The 12,505-nt window shown below is 45.4% G+C and overlaps 2 protein-coding genes across 2 annotated transcripts; one reads left to right on the top strand and one right to left on the bottom strand.

Annotated features, from left to right (window-relative positions):
* LOC136486698 (mitogen-activated protein kinase kinase kinase 3-like) lies at positions 1–4,327 on the top strand. Its single transcript, XM_066483656.1, has 11 exons — positions 1–437; positions 1,498–1,983; positions 2,095–2,182; positions 2,279–2,341; positions 2,481–2,641; positions 2,756–2,831; positions 2,931–2,990; positions 3,083–3,190; positions 3,261–3,497; positions 3,694–3,818; positions 3,895–4,327. The coding sequence occupies exons 1-11, from the start codon at positions 73–75 to the stop codon at positions 4,133–4,135; spliced, it is 2,010 nt and encodes a 669-aa protein (XP_066339753.1). The 5' UTR covers positions 1–72; the 3' UTR covers positions 4,136–4,327.
* A 41-nt stretch (positions 4,328–4,368) lies between these two features.
* Positions 4,369–9,625, bottom strand: LOC136486699 (uncharacterized). Its single transcript, XM_066483657.1, has one exon. The coding sequence runs from the start codon at positions 5,685–5,687 to the stop codon at positions 4,383–4,385; it is 1,305 nt and encodes a 434-aa protein (XP_066339754.1). The 5' UTR covers positions 5,688–9,625; the 3' UTR covers positions 4,369–4,382.
* Between the last annotated feature and the right edge of the window lie 2,880 nt (positions 9,626–12,505).

The following is a 12,505-nucleotide window of genomic DNA, read 5'->3' as shown; positions in this document are numbered from 1 at the left end:
TCCTCTCCTCTCCCGCGTGTACGCCTCTCCTTCTCTCTCTCTCAAACTCTGAAGCCACCGTGGAGCGGCAGGATGCCGGCGTGGTGGAAGGGCAAGGGCAGGAGCAAATCTAGCAAGGCCGGAGCGGCGTCGCCGGCGCCGGCCGGCTCGATCCCGGCGGCCGTTGCCATCGCCGGCGAGGTGAAGGAGGAGAAGGGGAAGAAGAAGGCGAGCAGCTTCGACGAGGCGCTCCTCGCCAAGGGCGTCCGCGGGAAGCAGCAACCGCCGGCGGCGGCGGGGGAGGTTATTGGGCTCCCGCTCCCGCGCCCGGCGTCCTTGCCGGCGCCGCTGCCGTCCGCCTCTGCCTCCGCCTCCGTGTCGGCGTCGGCGTCCAGCGGCTGCGGCTCCTCGCTGGGGTCCTCGGCGTCCGACGAGCAGCTAGATCTCGGGGTTTACAGGTGAGACGACGTGGGCGGCGCACGGCGCGGCGGTTGGTCCGGTGGTTTGTTTGTTTGGGTGGTTGGTTGGTTGGTTCACGGGGGAGCTAAAGTTGCGCTGTTTGGTGCTGTTCCCGTGGTGGATTTGGTGTAAAGTGCGCTCGTTTTGGGGGCCCAATAATGCTGTTCCTGAGCCATATTGTTATTTTTTGGCTGAATTTCCTTGTGAATGGCGTCATAAATGGATTGCTTTGGTTGTCCGTCCGATTGAATTCAAGGTGAACTGGCGAGTGGGAGCTGTGTGGCTATATTCCGAAATGGGTTTGGGTGCCGAGATTTGTTGAACTCTTAGTGTTTGAAATATTTGATGTTTGCTTTGTTTGATAATTTTTTTGGTGGCTTGGATTTTGGAGCTGCAATTTTGACATGTTATCTGCTGATTTTTCAATCTCTGGGCATGCTTAATTGGTTAGTACCCAGTTTAGAGTAGTGTTGACTGTTTTTGCCTTCTGAAATTTGTCCACCTGTAGTCAAATAACATGCTACTCTGAAATTTGGTCAGCTTTTTTTCTTCTGGTGTACAAATTTCATCAGTTCGGACGATTTCAGTGGCTATTTGGATTTAAGGGGAATTGGTCCAAATGGTTTATGGATTCCATTATCCTATATTGACCTATTATACCTAAAGCACCTCTGTTGATGATTGCTTCTCAAACTTGTTTCATCTTCTTACATTCGGCCAATTCCTGTGGATTTCTTTGATCGGCTCGGTTCTGCAGTCTAGTTATAGAGATAAAAAAAAAAAGATATTTTTGACACTTTGAAGCAATGTTTAATCTTAACATACCTCATTCATTAAAGACATTTTTTATTTGAGAAAATTATTCCCTTTTTTCTGTATCCTTGCATGATTACAAAGTAGGATGGAATAGTTGTTTAAGCAAATAATTGTGTTTCTTTAGTAAAAAAATATTACTGATTGAGATATGATATCTTCAGGATGTAAAGACAAAGTAGTACTATTTGTTTATCAAAGACATGTATTTCATCTGAAAATTGTTTCCTATGTCTGACTTCATAGGTTGTCAGAAACAAGCAGCACTCTTCTGGGCAGAACAGTAGCAATTGAATCTCGGAAACAAAGTTATGTGCCAGCAGATGGGACCATTTTCACCAATAATCGGGCTGTGGAGCATACCCGATTGTCTGAAACATCAGTTTCCCCAAGGAAAGAATTTCACCTTCAAAATTTGGATGTTGCAAATGATCGAACTACATACTGTCGTGGTCGGAAATCAACAGAAATTGTGTTCAGTACACAAGTGCCCACTTCTCCTCCTAGCTCAAGAGGACATCACTATTCAAATTCCCCCGTGCCATCAAGAACATTTGGGCAATGCCCTGCATCTCCTACTTCATGGCAGGATGATTCACGAAGCTCAAGCTCACCCCAACCTCTTCCTCTTCCCCCAGGCTCCCCATGCTTGCCTTCCCGTTCTCTACAGTGGAAGAAGGGGAAGTTGCTAGGTAGTGGGACGTTTGGGCAAGTATACATGGGATTCAACAGGTACTTGGTTTGATTTTGAAGCATTGTGTTTTTCTCACATTTCTTCGGATGAGTAATATTTGTTTCGTTTTAACACCATACAGACTCATATTCAAAATATATGCTATGCAGTGAAGGCGGTCAAATGTGTGCAATTAAAGAGGTTAAGGTCATTTCAGATGATTCTAACTCAAAAGAGTGCCTCAGGCAGCTAAATCAGGTGATTATATACTATGAAAATATTGTAAATATCGGCATCAATTTTGTAGAAGAAACTGTATTTCCTTCTCGTACTGACACTAGCTGATATGTACAGGAAATCATGCTGCTGAGAGAGCTGTCACATCCAAACATTGTTCAGTACTATGGCAGTGATTTGGTAATTACTGAATTAACATTGATCTCCTGTGATTACATAATAATCCATCATAACACTCATAAGCGGTGCAATTACAGCCTTGAAATTAAGCATTGATACAACGGTCATATTAATATGTGTGTTTTATGCTACAATGCAGTGCAATGAGACACTCTCGGTCTATCTCGAGTATGTTTCTGGGGGCTCTATCCATAAGTTGCTTCAAGAATATGGTCCGTTCGGGGAGGCAGTTCTTCGGAATTACACAGCACAAATCCTTTCTGGCCTTGCATACTTGCATGGGCGGAATACAGTGCATAGGTATTTGGCAGTCACTACCATCATCAATATATAAGATACAGTTGTCTTTTATTCTTTTGTGGAACTGCATGTCAGTCTTAGCGTCTTATGAATGAAAGTTTACTTTTCTGACAGGGATATCAAAGGGGCAAACATACTTGTTGATCCTAATGGTGACATCAAGCTTGCTGATTTTGGTATGGCCAAGCATGTAAGTGGTAAACTCTGTCAATCATCTCACAATTCAATAGTTAACTGCCTGGCTTTCTTATCTTATAATTTTAATCAACAATCTGTTATATTTACACAGATATCAGCATATACATCTATCAAATCCTTCAAAGGGAGCCCTTACTGGATGGCACCAGAGGTGAGGCTACTGAACTTGAAGTATCTCGTTGATTCTTCCCTAGTGAACAGCAACTAAAGGCTTGAATTCTCTCTTTTCATGTCAAAATTCAGGTTATTATGAATAGCAATGGTTACAGCCTTTCAGTAGACATTTGGAGCCTTGGCTGCACCATTCTTGAGATGGCAACAGCAAAGCCTCCTTGGAGTCAGTATGAAGGGGTGAGTTATTGACTTAATGGATGCTTATTCTTCCATTGATTATCTGCTAATCTTTGGATGGATTTCACAGGTGGCAGCAATATTCAAAATTGGGAACAGCAAAGACATACCTGATATCCCAGATAATCTTTCTTCTGAGGCGAAAAGCTTCCTCAAACTCTGCTTGCAGCGTGATCCTGCTGCCCGCCCTACAGCTGCTCAGCTGATGGATCACCCTTTTGTCAAGGACCATGCTACAGTAAGGAGTTCCAGGTCTGGCATCACGAGGGATATGTTTCCTACTTCAACTGATGGAAAAAACAGCATGGTACGACTTCCACATACTCCCTATGATTTTGGGACTAATATTGTCAAATAGATGCTCTGTTATGAAATCGGCATGTGTTCTGTATTAAAGCATGATGGAAGATATGCATGTATATATTACAATCTGTCACACCGATCATATTTCAAGGTTCCATGTATCCTTCATGATTTCTTAATTGCATGTTTTTTTTCTCCAGGTGAAGATTGCAACTTCATCATACAGAAGCTTATCTCCTTTAAGAGATCCTGATATCATGATAAGAAACTTGCCAGGACCAACATCCCCCATTCCTTCGACATCAAGTCGCAGGAGCACAGCATTGTATGTTCTCCTTTTGTCAGACTTATTGCAATTTACATATTGTGAATTGTGCCTCAACTGATTTTTTTCTGTCCAGGAACCCATCCACTGTTCGGATGAACATGTCGCTGCCTGTCTCTCCCTGCTCTAGCCCGCTACGGCAGTACAGGCAGTCCAACCGAAGTTGCTTGCCATCCCCTCCTCATCCAGCCTATTCAGCTGGAGCAGCCAACTACAGTCCTATCAACAATGCACTCTACCCGAAATCTCTCACAGATACATGGCTCGAAATCTCTCAGCTGAAAACACAAACTTTTGATTCTCCAAGAAGATTGTAGAGATTCCAAAAAGAAGTAATACAGGCAGGGAAAAAAGTGTTCCATAATTTATGTTAGGAACAAAAGGAACTCCTTTTTTTTTTTTTTTGCCCTTTCTGTATGTATCTTTCACCCAGGATGCAGTTGCATCGCCTTTGTACAAATTCAGAGAAGAGCTAGTGAAAAAGAGTAGCATTTCAGATCGCACCTCTATATGTTTTGTCCATATGGCTAAATTTTGCACAAGATGTGTTGGAAAAAGTAGATTTCATGGTAATTGAATCTGATGCACTTGGAACACATCTCCTCTGTATGTCAGAGTCTTCTCAACACCGAAGCTCCAGAGATGACCTTGCAGCTCCAAGACACCCTTTGCATCTTCATTCTTTTTCTTGACCGCAACATTTTTGCCATTGTGATTGGCAGCATCACGGTCAGTATTCGCGGCCTCCCAACCAAACCGGAAGATACCGAGAGCGCGGCTCAGCTGCTTGATACCGCTCCTGATCGTCGATTCATCACCGTCGGTCAGGAATTGCGCAGCGTGAACAGCGACATTCCTGCCTCCCTTGCCAGAAATGCACTTGCCGACATGCACCTCCATGTCCCGGACGGTGCCGTAGAGGTAGAAGAGGAGCAGCGTGTACAGGCACCTGGAGGAGTGCCCCAGGCTCTTGGACAGCTTCCTCTGCACCAGGCAGTCCTGCCGGCGCGCCTCCTTGAAGGCGATGTCCCGCTCAATGACGACATCGCGTATCTGGTACAGCCCCTCCTTCATGGCCTCCACCTTTTGCGCGTGCCCGTTGAGTCGATCCTCGGTCTCCAGGCTCCTGGCGAGGTCAGTAAACATGTCCAGCACTTCTTGCCACTTCTTGGCCGGAGGCGGCGGTTCCGCTGGTTTCTTGAACGGCGTCGGGCGCATCCAGGACGGCGACGAGGACGTCGCCGTCTCCGACAGGAAGCGGGTGCAGGCAGACGCGATCTGCTCGGCCATCTGGGTCGCCAGGGACGGTCTGTCCAGGGACGCCATGTCGGCCTGGAGATCCCCGAGCACCGCCTCGAGTGCGCCCCGCCACACGTGGTGCTGCGTCACCTGAGGGCAGACGGTGAGCCGCACACTCTTCCTCCGCTGCGCCGATACGCCGAACACGTCGCAGACCTGCGTCAGCGAGCTCAGCGACGTCGCCTCCATCTTCGGCGGCGGGTGGCCGCGGCTCGCGGCGGCCACGGCGGCGACGAACTCACCCGCGAGCGCGTCAAAGTGCGCGGCCCGGGCGGCGGCGTGCGGGCATGAGACGAGGGATCCCGTCGCCCCGTGCCGCGGAAGGCCGCCCGCGTGGTCGACCCCCGCCAGTGACCCCGCATGCCGGAGGAGCCGGGCGTATGCTGCCCGGTACCAGCGCCGCGGAGGCGGGGCGCGGTCTCGCACATCGTCTTCGTCGGGCGAGGACGGGCCTGGCGCGAAGTGAATGCTGCGACGGTGGGCACCGCGCAGCCCGCAGACGGCCGGCGCCATCACGCAGAGCGCGGCATTGGCGCGCAGCAAGGTCTCCGAAATGCTGCGGCATTCCATCGAACAGGTAATGTGCACGCTGCGTCCCTCTCCGTACGCGCGCACGCCGCCGTGGAATGGTCTGCGCCTGCGCGTGCGTGGGCTTCCCACAGTGACAGGCCTCAGGCGGTCAGGCCCTCATGTACTGTTTTACACATGGGTCCTCAAGGCTTCAGAAGTAGTGTAGATGCTCCTTTTGGGGGTGCGTTTCTGAAAGAAGTCTTCAGCCCTTTGCGGCCTGTTTGGAATGCAGGAATTTGACAGGACACAGGAATTTCATAGAAATCAGTTTGATTTCACGTGAAAAACGCAGGAATAGGAAAAAAATCTCGCATTCCAAACAGCCCTTTGGTAGTTCCCGTTGTTCGGCGGAGTGTCGCGGCGGCGCCGCCGTCGGTGAACTGCAAGGCTGCGAGGAATGCCGGCGCTCTAAGCCCTAAGAGGTATCTTACTAATCTCTGCTGATCCCTTTCCTCTCCCAATTTCGCTCCCTCAAAAAGTCACATGTCGCGGCCATCGTCAGTCAGATACCCGCCAGGGCCGCCACCTCCATAAATCCACTGAGCTTTACTTGTGGGATATTGGATTCCGTTGCCAGTTGCCACCCTTCCCTTGATCCCTTCAACAGAAGTTTGTCCAAAACCATGTGTAGGAAGCTGAGTTGTGCCGCATATCACATTCTGACATTCCATCAGAAATAGAGTTATTGATTGATTTCTCGCGTCGACACATTGGATTCTGGTTACAAGCATGATTTCAGGATTCATACTATTATTCCATCATTTGATTTCGTGGTCTATCTTTTTGCTTATCTATCTATTTTCGATGTGTCAGTTTCCCACATATATGCACCTTTGGAAACTTGGATTTGAATTATGTCTTCAATTCCACATGTCGCGACGATGCCATGTGAGATGTCTAGTAATAATTAGTTTATTGGAGCTCCGGCCGGTTAATACAGTTACCAAACAAGGTGATGTTCTATTAGTATTCTTTTTTCGCACTTCTTAATTGCATATAGTGAATAATTGTTTTCTTATTATACTACATTAGATGGAAACCAGGGAGCATACAACACAAATTGTAGATTTCTGTCTCAGCTTTCATTAGTTTATGATTATGATGGTTTTCTTCAGCTAGACTAGCACAAAATTGTCATTGACTCGTGGACAGTGACTCGACTAATATTTCCATTCTGACTGATGGTTTGCTTCAACAGACAGTTGGCTAGAGTTGGGGACCTCTGATGCTTAGATCTAGTTCCTGTAGATGTCACATTTTTTATCAGAAGTTACTTGGTTCATTGCTTGTTGGATTTATTGCTGCAGAGTTGGTAATTGGAGTTGCAACGGAGCTCCACAGAGAAGTTAATTTTTTATTTCTTGCAGCAAGATTTAGTTGTGTTACTAACCTTATGAAATAACAGATGTTGAAGAAGTTTCCCTTAGTGGAGACAGGGCCCTGTAGTAGGTGAGTCTTCATACACTTAACAAGTAGAAACTCCATGCTGTTTTCCTTCTGCGGCCCTATCGTGTTGATAAGGGAGATTAAGGATACCATTTATACCTACTTTTTTTCTCGAACATCGTTTAATATTTATGCCTCTTGACTAGGCTATTTGTCGTAACTATTTGTGATGTGCCATTTGCAAATGGTTAATTCATGTGTTGAACCAAATGGTCATTTTGTTTCTCTACAAAAGGAATGCTGTTCCTATTTGCGGCTAGTGGCTACTGCATTGTTTTTATTGTCTTGTGTTTAGAGAAGAGTGCATTGCTTCGTGGGTGTTGACTTATTGTGCTCACCTCAGGTGGTGGGGCTGGACTGAACTGTGGATCAGTGGGAGTGTCCTATCTAAATCTTCAATGCCAATGTAAGTTAAATAATGCTGTGGCAAGGCATTTCTTGCAACTCTGTACTGCATTTGTTTTTGACATTTCTTTGGAAATATCGTAACTTAGTTGCCAGAATGCTGATTATTCTGAAAGGAACGAAAAAGGAAAAAGGAAACTGGATTTTGTCTTTATATATTCTTTAGATCTTTATATTGTTATATATGCTCATAGTAGTGTGTATGGAGCTAAATTGTTAATAGCAATACGTACTCTGGTGCATCCTCAAATTATTTTCTCATGTCACTTTGGATATTTTTCTCCACGATGCGGATCATGTAAGTTGATTATTCATGAAGTTGAGACTACTAAATTAGCAGTATACTGTTTAGAAGCATTGGAGTCAACAAATCACTCCAATAGGGGCATTGTGTCAAACAAACTTGTAAGTTTTTCTTTTTCCCATCCCATGGTATGTCCTTTGCTTCAGTTAGGAATGTCAACCGCAAATGGCTGAATGATTGCTCTATCCATCACAAATCAGAGTCATTTTGGAAAAGACATGGTCTCCAAAAAGGTGACTTTGACCAACAAATTATAAAGGGCGTACCCAGTGCAGAGAGCTCCCGCTCTGAGCGGGGTCTAGGGAAGGGTGTCAGTGGCAAGCCTTACCCTCGCCTACATTAATTATTTTTTTGAAAGAGAATTCTACAATAATTACAAAACCTAGTATAACTGTAGTATTATATTAATGAACTTTTGGTGAAAAATACACAAACATTGTTTTCTTTTTCAAATATGAATCTTCTTGGAGACATAAAATTATCCATAGCCAAAAGTTTAAACGTTTTGAACGCTTGTGTTCCGAAAGTGACTTCCGACCTCTGCACCAACTAGGAATGAACAAAGACATCTACTCCCTCCATCCTAAAATACAGGGGATTGAATTTTGTTCTAAATCAAACTATGCTATGCTTGACCAAGTTTATAGAGAAGATTATTAACATTAGCATCAACTATCAAATATGTAAATTATGAAAATGTATTTTATAATGTACCCAATGATGCATTTTATGGCATAAATATTATTCTTCTTTTCTATAAATTTGGTCAAATTTAGATTGACTTAGAACAAACTCAGAATATTATCCATCTTATATTTTAGGACAGAGGGAGTAATAAATATCTAAAAGAGATGATCACCAAACTTCGAATCCTGGTCACATACTTACTTTCCACCACCATCCTGGTCACATACTTACTTTCCACCACCACACCAATGATGCTTTTCCTTGTATATTATACATCCAAGAAAACAGATCCAACTGGAAATTAGGCTAGGAGCCTAGTGCCCAGTCTAATAAAACCAAGAACTGTAAAGGCAACAGATAACTATAAACCAACAAGCCAACTTCTCCTGAGTTACACTGGTTAGACTGTTGAAGTCCGGGGGTCGAGAAACCCCTGTCGCCAGTCCAAGTTCGAAGGCTGGCACAAACTTCTTAGGGCACGTACAACGCCGTTGTACATGCCCTTAAGGGCAAAATCAGAGGGATGTCTTCCCCCCTGGTCGAGTCTTTAACATTAAACCAACAAGTGTAAATGGTACAGAAAACAAATACCATGTCATAGCTTGACTTCAACTAGACTCTGATCTATAATCCTGCTAGTTTGATAATTTTTGTTCCTGCTCTTGCACATTCTTGTTTTTGGACGAGGCACTGGACCTATGTACAAGGCTATGTCTCTTAACATATCATTCACTTCGTATAACCCTGAAACTTGGTTTGGTTGTATGAATGCTTTCCTCAATAGGTCATCAAAGCATTCTGCTGCAACATTCTCTATGCTGGTTTTTCTACCCTTGTCGCTGATGGGACCGTTGCGCACCCACAGGCTTATCAAGTCCTCATGTGTGAACTTCCAGCGTGGGTACGTACCAAATATTCCAAAGCAACTTTGTAGGTGGTGAGACAGAAGCTTGCAACCTAGAATGAAAGGTTTTAACTTGGAACGAGGTGCAACTAATTGCTGACAGTGTCTCAAGACAGTGCTCCAGTACTTCTCATTGAGATTGTCTCTTAGTTGTCCGCTCACAACTTTTGTTGCCAAAGGACTGCATTCTCTTAAGGTCTCAGCAATCTCTTTCCCAATAACTAGTAGTTTCCGGTATTCTTCAGGATGTTCACCGCCTAAGGCATTTTCCATGAACAGGTAGCCAAGGTCTTCCATTGGCAAGGGTTCTACAGGAAGAATATGGCACCCATCCATCCTTTTTGCCAAGGGTTCATATATGGTGGTAATGATGACCTTGCTTCCTGCCTTGCTACCCCCCAATAATATTATGAGTATGTCATCCACTGCACGGGGGTAGCTAGAAACACCATCAAGAACAAGTAGAAATCTCTCTGTTCTTAGCCTTGCTGCTATCCTGTATACCGTATGTGAAATATCCCTATCAATACAACCATATGGGATTGATGATATGGCTCTTGATCTATGACCAAACCTTTTTATATAGGTACTACAGATCTGGTATGCAGCTGGTTTCAGCAAGAAGTCGATGGCGCACTTCCTCTCTTTGATTCGGTTGATGACCCTGTCATGCATGGACATACATGATGATCGGTCAATGCACCACAGCCTGGTTGCACTGAAATTTGAGAAGCTCAATGAACTTGATAGCGCCTGCAGCAACTATTTCGACCTTCTTAAACGGTGGCATCTATGCTAATGGTTGTTTCCTTGCATGACAGAAACTGTGCAGTAGCAACCTTGATACGTTTGAAAGTGCTGCTGGAATTGACAATGGCAGAATTCACCTCTTCAGTGCGGTATCTCCGGTCACGCAGGACCTGCCCTCCTTCACACGCTGCATCCTCAAGCTTACGAATCCAGCGGAGCAGCCATGACTTAGTAATGGCCTGCCCTTCGGCTGCCTCCAGGGCGACGTGGATTGTGATGAGGAGCTGTCACAGCTGCAGCAGCTTTTCTTTGATGTCCTTCTGGTTGTTGTACTTCTCTATCAATGGGGAGATGATTTTTTGTAAAATCTCTCGTGCAACCACTGAACAGATAACTTCCAGGGGATCCACCATCTCTGTCTTCTGCAATTATTTGAGGACAAGGGAAATTGAGCTGTGAGTAGTGTTATTGAAGTCACAAAGCCAAAAGAGTTGCTAACTTGTGAATGAACGCTCAAACTGTTGACAGCTGTGTAGTCAAAGAAATACCTAATTGTATGTTTTTCCAACCTGGGATGATATATTGGTGGTCAATGAAATACGTGGAGGCTCATTGTGAACCTTGTGTCGCTAAAAACTGCCATGCATATCGAAGAAGTTTCTTGAGTGCTTCTTTGAGCATGTTATCAGCGTTGATGCTGTCAAACAGCGGCAGAAAAAAGGTAATTATTGGCATTTTAGTTCAATCCCTAATTATTGCTGAGGGTGTTTCTTTTCTGTGACAAATTCGTGACAGTGATGTTACTTTTCTAGATGATCGTGATAGTGATGTTATGTCTAGATTCAATTCATTTGTTCAGCTCACTGCTCGTTCCTGTGCTGTGGTTATGCCCTGCACTCTCTTATTGGAATCTTTTAAATATTGTGGTGCTGCTTACTGCAGGTTCCAGGAAATGCGAATCTATATATGGAAATGTGCCACATGTCTGTTATCTTTCTCACTGTTCATAGTGCAGTCTCGCCTGACCTAGTAAACCATTTCATAATTTCATAGTCCCTAGTTGACTATCTTCAGGCTTAAATTTCTCTTGACAATCTTTGCCTACTAACTGGTTCAACAGTAAATGATGCTAAATGAAGTATTAGTCTACTGAACTGAACTGTAGAAACGGGCAAACAACGTCGCGACATACTGTATCTGTGTCCAGAGTGTAAGGAAAATGGACCCTAGGCCCATTTACTTTGGATTTTGGTGTTTGATGACCAACCCAATCAAATCGGACTAATGAATTTGCAAGTAATTGTTTTGTAGTTGAATAGGGTGCAAGACGTGACTTGGACGAAGGCAACATGATGATCCTACAATCAACACCATAAGCAAGACCCTAGAAGCATAAGAGAAGATTCAAGATATTAAGCAAAGTCCAAGCACAAAAATGGGAACCTAGCCGGATGCAAGATCGCGAAGAAACGAGCTCCACGGCAGTGACCGGACGCTGAGGATTCAAGTGACCGGACACGACGATGACACTGTTCACTGTCGCGACAATAGCTCAGCACTGACCGGACGCTTGAGGGTGATCGATCGGATGCAGGAACTGTAGCGTCCGATCAAGTCCAGAGAGGTTCCAGAGCGACGCCAGCGTGACCAGACTCAACACCGAGTCCGATCAACGTGCTAGGTTCAACGGTTGGGACGATCGGACGCATCTGGTCAGGACGACAGCAGCGTCCGGTCAATAGCAGAAAGCTGGGTTTCGTCCCCAACGGCTACTTTCTCTATGGGGTTTATAAATAGACCCCCCAACCAGCCATTTGAGAAGTGGAGAGCTGAGGAAACATACCATTTTAGTGATCTTCACTTGCATAGTGCTTAGTGATACATTAGGTGATTAGCGTAGGTGCTTTGCGAAGTGGTTAGGTTAATTAGACCACCGCTTATACGCTTGCTCTAGGTTTAGGCCTAGTGTTTAATGAGATTTGCATACCTCTTACCACTCGGTACTTACGCGTACCATTGTTGTACATCGGAGGGGCTTGTAGTCTTGTGAGATCGCACAAACCGTGTTTGTGGTGTGGCCGCCACCGTGTACCGGAGGGAACAAGGCCCGCGGCGTTTCGGCCGGAAGCTTGATAGTGAAGACGACGGGGAGCGGTCCGGGAGAGGCTTGCCGGAAGGTACACTGGAGACCCACTTGCGCGTGGGGAAGGCCCAGGGCTATCCACATAGCTACCCGATCGGGAGTTAGGCCCTTGCGAGGGATTCCTTGCGAGGGGCTCCAACGAGGACTAGGGGGAAGCTTACGCGCTTCTCGATACCTCA

This window comes from Miscanthus floridulus, chromosome 10 (assembly GCF_019320115.1).
Source record: "Miscanthus floridulus cultivar M001 chromosome 10, ASM1932011v1, whole genome shotgun sequence".
Classification (NCBI taxonomy): domain Eukaryota; kingdom Viridiplantae; phylum Streptophyta; class Magnoliopsida; order Poales; family Poaceae; genus Miscanthus; species Miscanthus floridulus.
Note: the sequence above shows the minus strand (reverse complement) of the source record. Positions and strands in the feature narration are given on the sequence as shown.

What these genes read in the sequence shown, in the direction of transcription:
- LOC136486699 (XM_066483657.1), bottom strand. Translation starts at nt 5,687, where the DNA reads ATGGAATGCCGCAGCATTTCGGAGACCTTGCTGCGCGCCAATGCCGCG.
- LOC136486698 (XM_066483656.1), top strand. Translation starts at nt 73, where the DNA reads ATGCCGGCGTGGTGGAAGGGCAAGGGCAGGAGCAAATCTAGCAAGGCC. An exon ending in CTAGATCTCGGGGTTTACAG is followed by an intron (nt 438 to 1,497) that starts GTGAGACGACGT and finishes CTGACTTCATAG; the next exon opens with GTTGTCAGAAACAAGCAGCA. An exon ending in AGTACTATGGCAGTGATTTG is followed by an intron (nt 2,342 to 2,480) that starts GTAATTACTGAA and finishes GCTACAATGCAG; the next exon opens with TGCAATGAGACACTCTCGGT.